This window comes from Epargyreus clarus, unplaced genomic scaffold (assembly GCF_041222505.1).
Source record: "Epargyreus clarus isolate Ecla_fem2 unplaced genomic scaffold, WU_Ecla_fem_2.2 ptg000021l, whole genome shotgun sequence".
NCBI lineage: Eukaryota > Metazoa > Arthropoda > Insecta > Lepidoptera > Hesperiidae > Epargyreus > Epargyreus clarus.
The window spans coordinates 10,177,574-10,191,276 of NW_027332228.1; the positions used below are offsets into that span (position 1 = coordinate 10,177,574).

At 34.2% G+C, this 13,703-nt stretch overlaps 1 protein-coding gene across 1 annotated transcript in view; it reads left to right on the forward strand.

Moving 5' to 3' along the window:
- Stacl (SH3 and cysteine-rich domain-containing protein) overlaps window positions 1–13,703 on the forward strand; it is a 258,237-nt gene that overhangs the window by 229,915 nt on the left and 14,619 nt on the right. The window contains exon 12 of the mRNA XM_073084326.1: window positions 8,758–8,915. Coding sequence (XP_072940427.1) covers window positions 8,758–8,915 — 158 coding nt within the window. The remainder of the gene's footprint in view (window positions 1–8,757; window positions 8,916–13,703) is intronic.

Genomic DNA, 13,703 nt, shown 5'->3' on the forward strand with positions numbered 1-13,703 from the left:
TATCTAAGTAAACAATTTATAAGTTCTTATCCTATCCATATTACTCACTGCTCTAGCTAGTTCTTATTACAATGTAATGACTTGTCCAATGTAAATAAGTAGATGGGTACTTTTATTCTAGAATCGATTCAGTTATTTAGTCCTAAAATATCCATCATCATCATCATCGACCCATTATCGTTAATGCTGGGCACGGGTCTCCTCTCAGAATGAGAAGGATTAGGCCGCAGTCCACCGCGCTGGCCAAGTGCGTATTGGTAGACTTCGCATACCTTTTAGACTTTTTTTTATAAATCTCTCAGGTATGCAGGTTTCCTCACGATGTTTTCCTTCACCGTTTAAGCAAGTGGTAATTAATTTCTAATACGCACATAATTTTGAAAAATCAGAGGTGCGTGCCTGGGATTTGAACCTCGGACCCCTCGATCGAGAGACCGCGTTAAAAAATATCCAAAAATCGAAATTTGATAATGTCTAGTAGGAAAAAATTGTCAAATGTCGATATTTGTTAGGCAAAGCATTGATAGATTGAACATGATTGGTACATAGATCGTTTATTAACAACGGGCACTAATTGAATGAGGCATATTTTGCATGGAAGCTACGGCCAGGCGTCGCAGGTTAGTTCATTTGAATTCATACCCCTGGAAAACGTGATTAATTGATTAAATTTTGTGCGTTTCTTTTTATGCGACCTCAAAATATTACTCCGCTTTTTTAAAAAGGTACAAAATTTAGTCTTCCAGGCAAGTCGTTCAATTTTCCAAACGTCCATGAATTACTATTAGGTAGGTTACCTACTCACACGGGACTTATAAGGTGACTAATGCGTCTTATTGCTAGATTTAGTAATTAAAATCACTACTTTATGTAAATTCATAATAAGACTCGGTAAGAAAAATATTATAATACAAATACCAAACTTGAATATTAGGTTAGGAGACGATGTTACCACAGACGGACGAATAATGAGGTCGAGTTGCACCACCTGAATTAAGTACTTACTTCAATTAATTAAGGCTTTAGGAGTAAAAGCGGTTAATCTTCTTTTTATCTCTACCAAGTGGTTTAATATAATTAAACAGAACAATGGGAACGGTAGAGTAGTAGCCGAAAAACATGCCAAGAATTGGAAACGTTAGCATAAACTAAATATACTTTTTTATCAAAAATTTAAATCACACTCTTATAAAGAGTTAATATATCTTTGTAAGTAGAAGTCGTTATATACTTACCAAGTTGATAGAATTATTTGTAGTTAAGAGTTGTAAAACCTATTTAGCTCTTAACCGACCGCATGATCTTATCCGATTTTGATTACAGATATCCATGGCTGACAGTAATCACTTACATGCATGCGGGCTGCATGATCGTTTGCTATGAATGTTTTATTATTAAAAAAACACTAGCATAAATAGGTATTTAAAAATGTTTCCAAAAAACTTCAAATGCTTATCAATACAGTAAACTTACGATGTATTGTATTCTTATATAAACAAGTTGAAAGGCAAGATTCAAAATAGAAGTCCTCGATAATGTAATAGTAGAAAAGAGATTGGTTCTGGGACCTTGGTACTTTCTGTAAACAAACTTACATCTAAATGGCAATCTTGTGTTTCTCCGACGTTAATATTGTGGATTGTTTAGGCGTAAAATGGAATGGATACATTTCTTTTTACACTTTAGTTCGTTCTGCGGTTCGATTCCTATTGGGTATTTTTTTACATTTCGACCGTAAAAATCAAAATCATCAGGTAATCCAAAATTGGTTAAGATCACCTTTACAAGAACATATAATATACATAGACACAATAATGTTATTATATAGATCCTACTCACTTCGTAATTTGTCTTCCAAATGGTTTTAGGCAAGAGCACACATTTTTATTTAAGAAATATTCACTAGCATAAAATACTTTTACAGATGTGTGATGAAGCACATATGTATACAACTCATCATGAGATAATGTAAATGTCACATCATGCAGTCAGTGAAATGAAAGTGAAATATATTTATTTTGTATAGGCCAACGGCGGCACTTACAAATTGTCAGTTACAAATTTTCTTAAACTACTACCGGATCGGAACGCGACCTCTACTGAGAAGATCCGGTAAGAAACTCAGTGGGTTTGTCTTTTTTAATTTTAAAAATAATTATTCTCTTTTTAATTTTTTTTTAAATGCCATTATTTTTACATATAAGTGGAGAAAACAACTAGCCTATCTAGAATTCAATATTACGTAGCAACCTTCGACATTGTTTAGTGTCCAGTAACTCCGATACGCTATAATAATAGATACCTAGGACCTACCATTAGATATAGTGTTTCTTAGTATTAAACATGAACATACCTATTCATAATACGCAGCTTTTATATCTATACAAATAAAATAAATTGAAGTGTATATTTGAAATGTCATAATAACAACTCTTAATGTGAAAGTACTGAGCTACACAGGCCCTAAACATTTTACGAATTTCTGTTTACACACAAGTAATTTCACTTAAAGTTTTAAGTCATAGCTACTTTCCGAGAAATAATCATCATAAAATACCCAATGTGTCTAAATTTCACTTAAAAAACTCTAAAGTCAAGAAAATGAATTGCTGGGCTCTATAACAAATTTTTGACCCCCAACCAATTTTGATATAGGGCCCGTCTAAGGCACGTGACGCCTCTGTTGCTTGGTGGTAATAATATGAATATTAACCTTTCGCGCCGGTCTCCTGAGTTTGATACAAACTTTTGATATTTGAAAGTCATGCGCGTATTAGTAAAATAATTATTATCATTAGCTTTAACAGTAAAGGAAAACACTGTGAAAATATATAGTTCACGCATTTCTTTAATGTTTGTCAAATACAAAAGTCAAGCTATAACCTTATTCTGAGAGGCTGTGATAAACTGATGATTAATGTTTGTTTAATCATAAAGGCGTCGTTACATAAAAAAAATGTTCAATGGAATAATTTACGTTTAACGTTACGTTTAAAAAAATAAAATATAGTTTTTTTACCATCGCCTATAGTCCTATCGGCCAATGCACTTATCCAAAATTGTAATAGAAAATTATATAGCGTCAATTTGTCCTTCAATTATAAAAACATACATTATATACTTATTACGTAAATAATTATAAGATAAGAATCAGTGTACCTACGCGTTATATAGAGCGTGTTGTTAGAAAACGGTTGCCGGGCGACGTTAGAGCGGCCACGCTACATCCGGCGCCAACCCACGAGCCAGTCGTGTCGTGCCCGCCCTAGCTAGCGGCTTGCCGCCCGCCCGCCCGTTCGCGAATACACGATACAAACCTTGCGTTGATTTATACAGACACTCGTAAAGAAAATTCAAATATTTAATTTTACATTCGAAGAAAATATTTTATCAACCTTTAATTAATTGTTTTATTTATCTAAGTTGAAAGTGAATTATTCAAAGCACTGTATCGGTGATTTGACGGTCATTGCTCGCGAAAGTGCTCAGACACGCAAATAAAAGCATTTATAATTACGAGTATACAATATTTAATGGGAATTTAATTCGTTTCTATTCTGAGTTAGTAAACTCGTCTGCGTTTATTACAAAGCTGACAAGATTTTACATGGTTTTAATCAAGGATTTCTAAATCTACTTATCGAAGATGGATATAGTACATCGGTTGCATTATCTTGTGTTGTCCCAAAAATCTGATCTCATGACAATGGAAAGAGAACAGAGGATGCGTGTGCGACGGCAGTCAAGTCTTCCCGAGTACACCAAGGCGAATAAAATGCGCCAGCGTTTTGAACAAGCCTACTTTAATGATGTAAGTTTACAGCTTAATTATGTTTTAAGAGAAATACGTAAGATAATGAGTTTGCTAGCTGGGTAATTCGCGTTTGTGTGAACTTTCTTGAACTTTGCATAGTTAAAAACATAAGAAGCTTATAATTTTGTGAATATCTGTGTAATTGTTTATACTTACTTTAGCATATTTTGTTAAATTATAAGCATAATATTCTTAATGTAGTCTCTGAAAATATTTACATAAACTATAACGGAATGTAAGGTATAATCGGTAACATGTAAAATGAATTTTACATTACATATAGGTAGGTACGTAAGTTAATATGTCGCCTCGATTCATTCAATTAGCACGTGAAAAGGGTTTCGATCTATTTAGTGTTTGTATAATTGAAAACATATGTAAGTATGTACTCATTTGCCACAATCCACTTAACAGAAATGTGGCTCAGTAAACGGAAATTTTCAATCAAGATTGCGTGCGGTCGAAAAATCACGTGAATGAGGACACAACAGACCTGTAAGAGTACAGGAAAACGAAAACCTTTGTGCACCTCTTAGCTTATTTTATTCCCAAGTAAAAGTTTTCTGTAATCGGCCAATACTCATATAAGTAATTCTATATTAAACAAAAGTTTAAGCTAATAAAAACAACTACCCTTTTATAAGACTTTTGATACCTTTATATATCACGGGACAGCTAGAGTTAAGTCAGTATTGAAAAATCCAGTATCTACGCGAGATTAAACATAAAGTAGTTTTAATCAGATACTGCGATCCTCACACGTTTATAATGTGCCTCCTTGTTCCACTTGAACTAACTTATGTCGGCAGGAGTTTAGTGCAAAATAAACATCATGAAAATGTATGAACTAATTTCCTTGCAAATAAATATAGCTAGGTATCTCATACGTAGGTACTTTATAACAGAAATTCTAAACATATTTTGAAAGTTATTCAGTTTAAAGAAATCGCTTTTAAATCGCACGTAGCGGACCTTCTAAGCGTAGAGATTTGCAAGGTATGTACCATATTTTACATACTTCAGCTCAATCGGACGCTAGCGAGTATTTGCGAAATTTGTAAATAAGACTTAAATTCTATTTGAAATTCATCTGTGTTTATGGACAGTGATAACCACTTACCTACCAAAAGGTCGAGTCCGTAGATACGTACCTACTCTACCTCATATTTATAAAAAATGCCTTTAATAGATTTTTTCGTTTTGGGATACATTTCATCCTGGAATTACGACTGCATCTTCATTATAAAAACTGCGATGCATGAAGCCTGCTTTTACAACACAAAGGAAGCTAAAAAATTAAATTTAAACGGTAAGAAAGGGCAGAGCTTTTATCTCGTAGAGATCCGGTAAATAAAAATAGTTGAGGGCGGTATGAAAAGGATTGTTATGGTAGATAACCCATTCCACCATCGCCCATTCGCTTTTGATAAGACGCTTTATTGTCCCTGTTTTTATTTGTGCTTGACACGAATCGCGACCTCTATCTCTGGACAGTTAAAACATTTCAGAGCATTTAAAACGACCTCAGTGTTGTATACAGGATCTGTTTTATTATAGTGGCTTTACGGCTGTCATCTATTGTAAAATCGATATGAATTTCAAGTATCTAGATAATGTAATAATTCCATCAGATTTTTAATTAGTTTAGTGTGTAGTCAACCTGATGGTATGTGGTCACTAACGCCACAGTATAAGGATCTATATTTTGTACCGTGCTAACGCTCTTGGACAAATGTAACTAATTCCATATAAGTAGAACAAGCGTTCTTTTTGAAGCCAATCACTCGTGTGAACCGAGTTATTAGCCTCATATGTACAAACACAATGCTTGGGGAAAATAATGAAGTAGGTATTCCGAAGCCTCGTCTTTATTCAAGGAAACTATATACCTACACGAATGTTCGTATCGTGGTTAAGCCGTGCCGCGTTGTACCTATCTTATCACCTGACTAAAGGAAGTGTGGGTCACGCAATGCCTGCTGTCGGTGGTTTAACAGCTTCTATACTGCTTTTATTCAAGAACCTTAGGCCATGAAACGATATGGCGAAACGCATAAATTCTCATATCAAACTTTATCTAGTACATACTAACTATGTAATTAACATAAAGGGATGGTGAAAACTTCTAATATTGAACTAGTTTGACAAGATTAGAAGCTAAGACCACCGGGATTTTGGTAGAAATTTATACTGAACCGTATGTCTGTTGTATATACCAATCTACGTATAAAAATGTTGCTTTCAGAAATTACCTTGTGTGACATTAATTCGTTCTAATCCATTGATATTGTAAGGTTTCCTAAGCAAAATAGATCTCGGATTAAGAATCATGTAAATTAGGCACCTACATATTATTTCGTCAAGTTATATAGGGCAACGCACATGTACAACTTTAATTATTATTGCTGCACAATCTTTGCATTGTAGTGGTCATAGTACACATATTAGTACAACTATTAACTGAACTATGTACCTTGCAGTGACTACAAGGCAGATCTGTGTGGCAGATAGTTCAGTGCACAATGCAACGTCAATCGACCCACCAATATTGAATAACCACATGTGATCTTTTGAAAAAGTGCGATACCTACGTTAGAGTTTAACATGAATATAAAAAGTGCTTTAATTTGCGCTATCGGTGACTTATGTGAAGTCCAAACATTGAATCATTCGCCTCATTAACTCATTCTGTTTACCCATTTATCGTTAAACTTGGAACGTTTCCCAATTAAATGTAAGCGTTTAACACTGCAAATAAATTTACGTCTCTCGGTGACCAAGTACGCTATGTACATTTCGTGAAAATCAAGACTGTTCTTTTGTTACTATTCGAAAAAGAAATGTAGACTTATTTCAAAGTCGCGCCGTGTTAAGGATCGAAATGTGGAATGGTGTGCCATTTTTTGCTTCGAAGTAAAGGCGGTTCATTTTCATTCGATGTTGTTTTGTTACGTGTAGGTACCTTGTTAAATTTTATCCGATTTGTTCATTTCCACATCCTGTAAACGTCTCAAAACGTGTCAAAACTTAGTTACGATTCTAGAGAACATTTCGATTAAGATATAAATGTAATTTAAAAAAAAGAAGGAAGCCAAAATAATGTAAATAACATTTGCGAAATGTCAAAAAACTTGAACACGAGCATGAGTATGAATATTTAAATTAGAAATAAGGTGGTTTTGTTTTATAGGTTGGTTTCCTATATAATAGGTTCGCATGACAGTCATTAATTAAATTTATACTAAGTAGAGTGACTTTCATTTTCGTACTTTGTATTTGCTTGCTTCTATATTAAAAGCAATTTGACGTCATGGCTAAAACGGTTCCTGAAAAATGTTCGTAATTTGAAGTTTTGTCAGCAAACATTTAATTTCGTAGCATGCACGAACAGAAAATCACGAATGGTTTGTTTACAAAGATATATACTCATTTCTAATATGATTTATTAGTAGGTAAGAATAATTTTAATTGCATGTGCCATATAATAGCTACATGGTGATAAAGATTGTTACCGTAAAATTGGCGATGTAAATTCTATAGAGAGAGTAGATACTCTATCTATTTAGGGATTTGGCATCAAATATGATTCCATTTCTCAGTTATAATATACTTAACTAAAATGCTTGTAGTGTTGAATTCATACAAATATGAAAACTTATAATAGGTGATTCTCCATAGATTTCCCTCGTAGATAACTAATGTATCTAAAATTTTCGAGACATATAACTAGTACGTATAAATTCACTAGGTAACCGATTAGGTAATAGTTTATATTTCTATCTAGAACTATGGTCTAGAATTTTGTGAATTTATATTTTTTTTTATGAAATTTTTAATTTTTTTTTCTGGCGTAGGTACATAATTTTTGTAAGCCGACCCAAATAGTCGCCAATGTTTATATAGATATTCAAACATCATTATCTTCATTTTTCAGATGCTTGAAGGTACTTTCATACTATAGGATACGCTATTCACTTGATTAAATACGCCTTATTATTATGTACATAATTTATAGCTTGTCTGATAAATAACGTCAATAACCCCTTAGATTTACGTTGAAAACGACTATCCTTATAAACATAGCGATTTGAATTTTAATATTGACCTAGAATCTTGAATCTGAAATTACTGGATGTGTAATTTTAAATAAATTTAAACACTTTTAAAGATATCTCTTAGGATGTTTTTAGAAATATCACTTTTGCCTCCTTGAAACTTACCTGTAGAAAACCATCTGTACTTTTACCAAAATACATTTTTATGGACGAATAAAGGAATGGGGTCACACATGATTACTTGTAATACAGCCACAAGTACTTTTTCTTTACACTTGAACCGTAGATCGTTGAAGGGTAAAGATGGGAATCTCCGTAAAGTTTGGCGTTCCACTCCTCTTTGAAAAGCTTTTATACTTACTTACTCTGAAGACTAATTAATAAGTGCTTTTACGTGATTTCGTTCCTTCTAAATTCCAAACAAAGTATGTGTTGACTTATTTATAATAAACGTTAGGTAAATATGAATACTAATCGCATTTCTGCCTTTAAGTACAGAAGAACTTATTACTGATGTTTTTATTAAACCAAACGGACATGCAATAATTTAGTCTATTTTATAAACTCTTTCCTAAATTGCCCAAATTATATACCTAATCATATACTTTTATATATTTAGTAGGTACTTTTGATTCCTTTAAAGGAATCAAGGCTAAACCTATATTTTACGCCGTGGTCAGCAAACAATTTTTAACCGATTGTTAGTTATCACTATGAAACAAAAATTAAATTTAATGCCCACATACCTGCTGCTTATAAGAATCAGGTTTTACTTAATATCGAACAATCTTTATATTTTTTTATTTCATCACTTTTAAATTAGTGTTTACGGGCTTTATAAAAGGTTAATGTATAATCCTGATAATAATGACGGATGTTTTGTTTCAGAGAGAGCTTTTCGCGGCGAAAGCAGACAGCGGTACCGCAGCGGCTGATCGTAAGTTGTCGTCGTCCTCTGCCGGAAGCATGAAGAATAAGTGGCTGAAAGCATTCAGAAGCCTGAAGCCGCCCAGCGCTCCCCCACCGCATGCTGCTCCGCCTGACAAGTAAGTTAACTTATTGTTTATTATTTTGCATCACTTTTATATAATCGAATACAGGCGACCCGCGGTTATCCGACGATCTTGATAACTTGATCTTTAAATGACGATAGGGGTCCATAGATTAGACAGGGGCCGGATTATCACGGGTCTACTGTAACACACAACATATTTTACACTTACATGTAGGTTTACGTACATATAAATTCTGAATATTTACTTCTTATGACAGTTATCTAAATATCAGGCGATTACTTATCAAGCGTCAAGTAGGTAATAGGCAGGTAGAAAAGTCTCGTAGATTTGTATGTATGTATAATATGAGGTTGACTGCGCTTTCCTAACTATACAGTTAAAATACAAGTTAAATGTAATAACTTACTTTAAATATAACCTATTGTAAATAGCCCAACGTTCTAGAATGCCTAAGTTAGGCATATTCGATTCAAAATGTGTTGTTAGTTGTAAATAACTAATTAAAGTTATAAATCATTCGTTCCATTTCATACTTTTGTGGTTTTTTTACCGCTCGCGCGCTAGTAAAATTTATTATGTCACTAATAAATATATTCAGTGCCTACGGCAATTTAAAACATTTTAATTTCTTTGTTTGTCTTGGGAATTACTTCTTTAGTTTTTTCGACGGGATTCCAAACGTAGAAGAGTATAGCTCTCTTTTATCTTTGAACTCTTATTATCTGCATTTTGTACCATAAAGCTTTTCCCGAAAATATTTAAGCTGACCTATTTGAAAATCACAAAATCGAAGTGACATCGTGAGCGATGCTGCAATGAGCAACTGACGTAGTTACACTAATTTCATCAAAGAGATTTCTCTGAAGGAGCATCCGTAACAGCATCCTACGCAAGTGCGTTTTGGCAATTTGCTATTAATAGTACAAATTGCGACTGAATTTTGTACCATAAAGCTTTTCCCGAAAATATTTAAGCTTACCTATTTGAAAATCACAAAATCGAAGTGACATCGTGGGCGATGCTGCGTGGAGCAACTGACGTAGTTACACTAATTTCATCAAAGAGATTTCTCTGAAGGAGCGTCCGTTGCAGCGTCCTACGCAATTGTGGTTTGACAATTTGCTATTAATAGTACAAGTTGCGACAATACAAGTTGTTATAAAGGTCAGTGCGGCGACTGAAGCTTCGTAATCATTATGGACTTACCTGTTGTTTAGGATTCAAGGGTGTGGTGAAGCAGACACACCTGCATGGCGTTATAGTTAATTACTAATGGGCTGCAATAACTACTTTATTGTGTAAAAAGTTTATATAAATAACAGACTAAATTAAAGTCTAACTGAGACTTCCGTGGCATCATAGATTCTTCAATTTGGGATTCTTCTGTGCTACGCAGATTTGTGTATTTAGTAAAAATCTTTTTGAAACATGCTTCTCGTTTCGAAAATCAACATATTATGTCGCTTATTATCTCTATTTATTAGAAAATTTACCGTAAATACATCTGCAGAAAATTAGATAAAGTTGTTAGAAATTAAAAAAAAAACACACAGAAATAGACAGAAGTACGTTACGTTAGGACGTTGATGGAGGCTTTTTTTGAATTTACCCAGATAATGACAACAACGTACATAAAAAACAATATATAAAATAACTTATTACAAGCAAAAGCAAACGAATGCTACTTCATTAAAATTCACATTGTAAATTCACCTGCACATGACTATAACAGCTTTATACGGTGATTTAATGTTAACCTTCTCCACTATGAACTTTTCAATGAGCCGGTACTGCATTTCCGCCATGTGCCGGGAAGTTGATTACATCCTGGTACCGGATTTCCATGCTTCCTTTTGTACCTATACGTATTTATTTACTGGGTTTCCGCTCGCAACACTCCACGTGCAAGCTCTTAAGTAGGTTACTAAGGTAGCTCTTAAGTAATACTTAAATCATACGTTTTAATCTTTATGGTTAACTATTACTGCAATATTTTACGATAGCAATGTAGTGTTGCTGCATTCTGTTTAGGAGGATTTGGTAAAGTTTTGTAAGCCAAAATATTACATGAAGCCTATTTAGTGCTTACGGGAAATAAAACACCTATGATTAACCTCTGATAAGCTTTTGTCTAAGTATGGTCTGTTAGATTTTCAAGGGATGCCAAATAAAAACCGCAATGTATATTCTATGCTCAATTTGAAATAATAAAGCTTTCTAGTAAATCTATCTATTCTAAATAGATGCTAGCTCACATCGCGTGCTACAATTAGAGGTAATTGGCCATTTAAATTACCCCTCGTAGTATATGAGACTCCCTATCACAGGGAGGTCAAACAATACTATTACCTGGTTTCTGCTGAACAATTTCAATTAAAGCCGCCTGAAGCAGCCCAATTAATGTTGGATTAGGTATATTTTGTTTTTGAGCTGCAAAACTCACCTCGACGTCCCAATACTAAATTAAAATTTGAATACAATTTAATTTGTAATCCCAAAAACTATGTAGGGATGTAAATCGAAACCAGACATAAATAAATTGGATAATAGAATTGAAGGTGGTAGAATCCTTTGTGGTTCGACTCCGGCGGCACCACCGCCACACCTATTTCTACCTAATATCAGCAGTGTTAGGCGCTGCTGTGTTCCGGTTTGAAGGGTGTGGTAAGGGAGGCAGACTTTTCTGAGGCGTTCCAGCCTAGTCCTCAGGGGTAGCAGCGCATCTGTGGCCGACCTCAGGTAGGAATATCTAATCCTATCTGGGGTTGATTACAGATGTCCATGGGCGGCAGTAGCCACTTACCATCAGGTGGACTGCACGCTCGTCTGCTACTCCTAATCATAAAAAAAAATATATTCAATCTCGTCTAAATAATATCAATTTTCTCCAATCTCTATTTGTGACAGTAGACACTGATCTTTACAATCTAATTTAATTTATACTAACGTAGGTATACTGCAATAAACATTGCGATCGAAATGTTATTTAAATTATTCAAGTTACATGTTCTCCCGTAGGAAATCAAATCTCGCCGGCCACTATTCCAATAAATACCTACGTACTGTCAAGGTTACCCCGACTATCGTATTGCGAAATAGGATTGAAACATTGAAAGGAAAGCTGAAAGAAAACAGTCGGCGGTAACGACTTTAGCCACATGTGACCACAACATTCGTGGAAATGTTTTCGTTTTACGGTCAACTGTATCGTAGTGTGCAATTTAGAAGTTTTCACACCAAGGACGAAGTACTCTAATGGTTTTCTGAGCGGTATTATAGTTGAACGAGCGCCCCCGAGCGCGTTTTACCGATTGCACAGCAGCGCACTAGGGTTCCGGTTTGAACCCTGTTACTAAGCTAAGGCACGCCATCCGTCGGTGTGTCCTACATTAAAAGGACTGTATCTTTTGAACCGTAAGAGGTATCGGAGTGAATTTCTTATAGAATATGTATAGTAGCAGATCAGATACAGATACAAGTAAAAATAAAGAGAATTCCATAAAATGTAAGAGTTTAGTAACGTTTTTCATATTTAATCTGTAGTACCTAAATACAAGCACCAAACCTGATATAACAATTACACATTTGTTATGGGTTTTAAACTTGGACTAACTTATAATTTAAATGGCATCTACTTTGTAGGCTTACAAACTCTTCAATTATTTATAAAAACGCATAAATAAATTGCGAATATAATTCCATTGCATTATATTTCAACTGTCACCTTCAATTTGCCTTAATACTCTTCAATAAGCTCCTGAGCCCTTCTGTTTGAAATACTCTCAAAATTAGCTAAAATATGTATCTACTGAGTTGAGTTGAGTTGTGATTTGCTTCAAGCTTACATGGATCGCTTTTATACATTGAGCTTTTAGATTTGAGATATTGAATTCAAATAACAATCCAATCAAATTTATTTTTCACTTGAATTATATTCAATTTACGAAAAATACACAAGGCACCTGTCCCTTGTGTATGTTTCGTAAATTTCAATTGAACATTTTAGTTTCATTTATTTCTGTTTCTGAATTTGTGTAGTTAATATTGACTTTGATAAATAAAGGAGTAAAAGTAACAAAACAATTTAAAATGGAACGAAAAATAAATCTAATCGAAATGTGGCACTGTGGTGGGATAACCTATACTTACATGTTATTTAAATTGAGCTTCATATTTTGTACGTATTTTATGTTAACTTGCATGGTTTTCCCGGTGCGGCTTAAGGGTTCAAGCGTCAAGCCTAAAATCCAAAGTCATGGACAAAGATTAGTAAAGATTACTCACTCCTAACAAGAAAATGTACCCAGTTTTGAGAATTTTTTTTTTTTTTTTTTTTTTTTTTTTTATAATATAAGAGTAGCAGACGAGCATGCAGTCCACCTGATGGTAAGTGGCTACTGCCGCCCATGGACATCTGTAATCAACCCCAGATAGGATTAGATATTCCTACCTGAGGTCGGCCACAGATGCGCCGCTACCCCTGAGGACTAAGCTGGAACGCCTCGGAAAAGTCTGTCTCCCTTACCACACCCTTCAAACCGGAACACAGCAGCGCTTAACACTGCTGTTATTAGGTAGAAATAGGTGTGGCGGTGGTGCCGCCGGAGTCGAACCACAAAGGGTTCTACCACCTTTAAACCTTTACCACCTTTAATTGAAATGATTGCGTAAAAAAGTTTTGCCACGTCTCCGTGCTAAAATGTCCCTAAAATATTTAAAATAATTATTTATTTATTATATAAATTATGCAGTAATGGTTATTAATATATTCGCAATTTTTCTCTAAAAATGTTTTTATTTGTCAAGGATTCAAAAAAA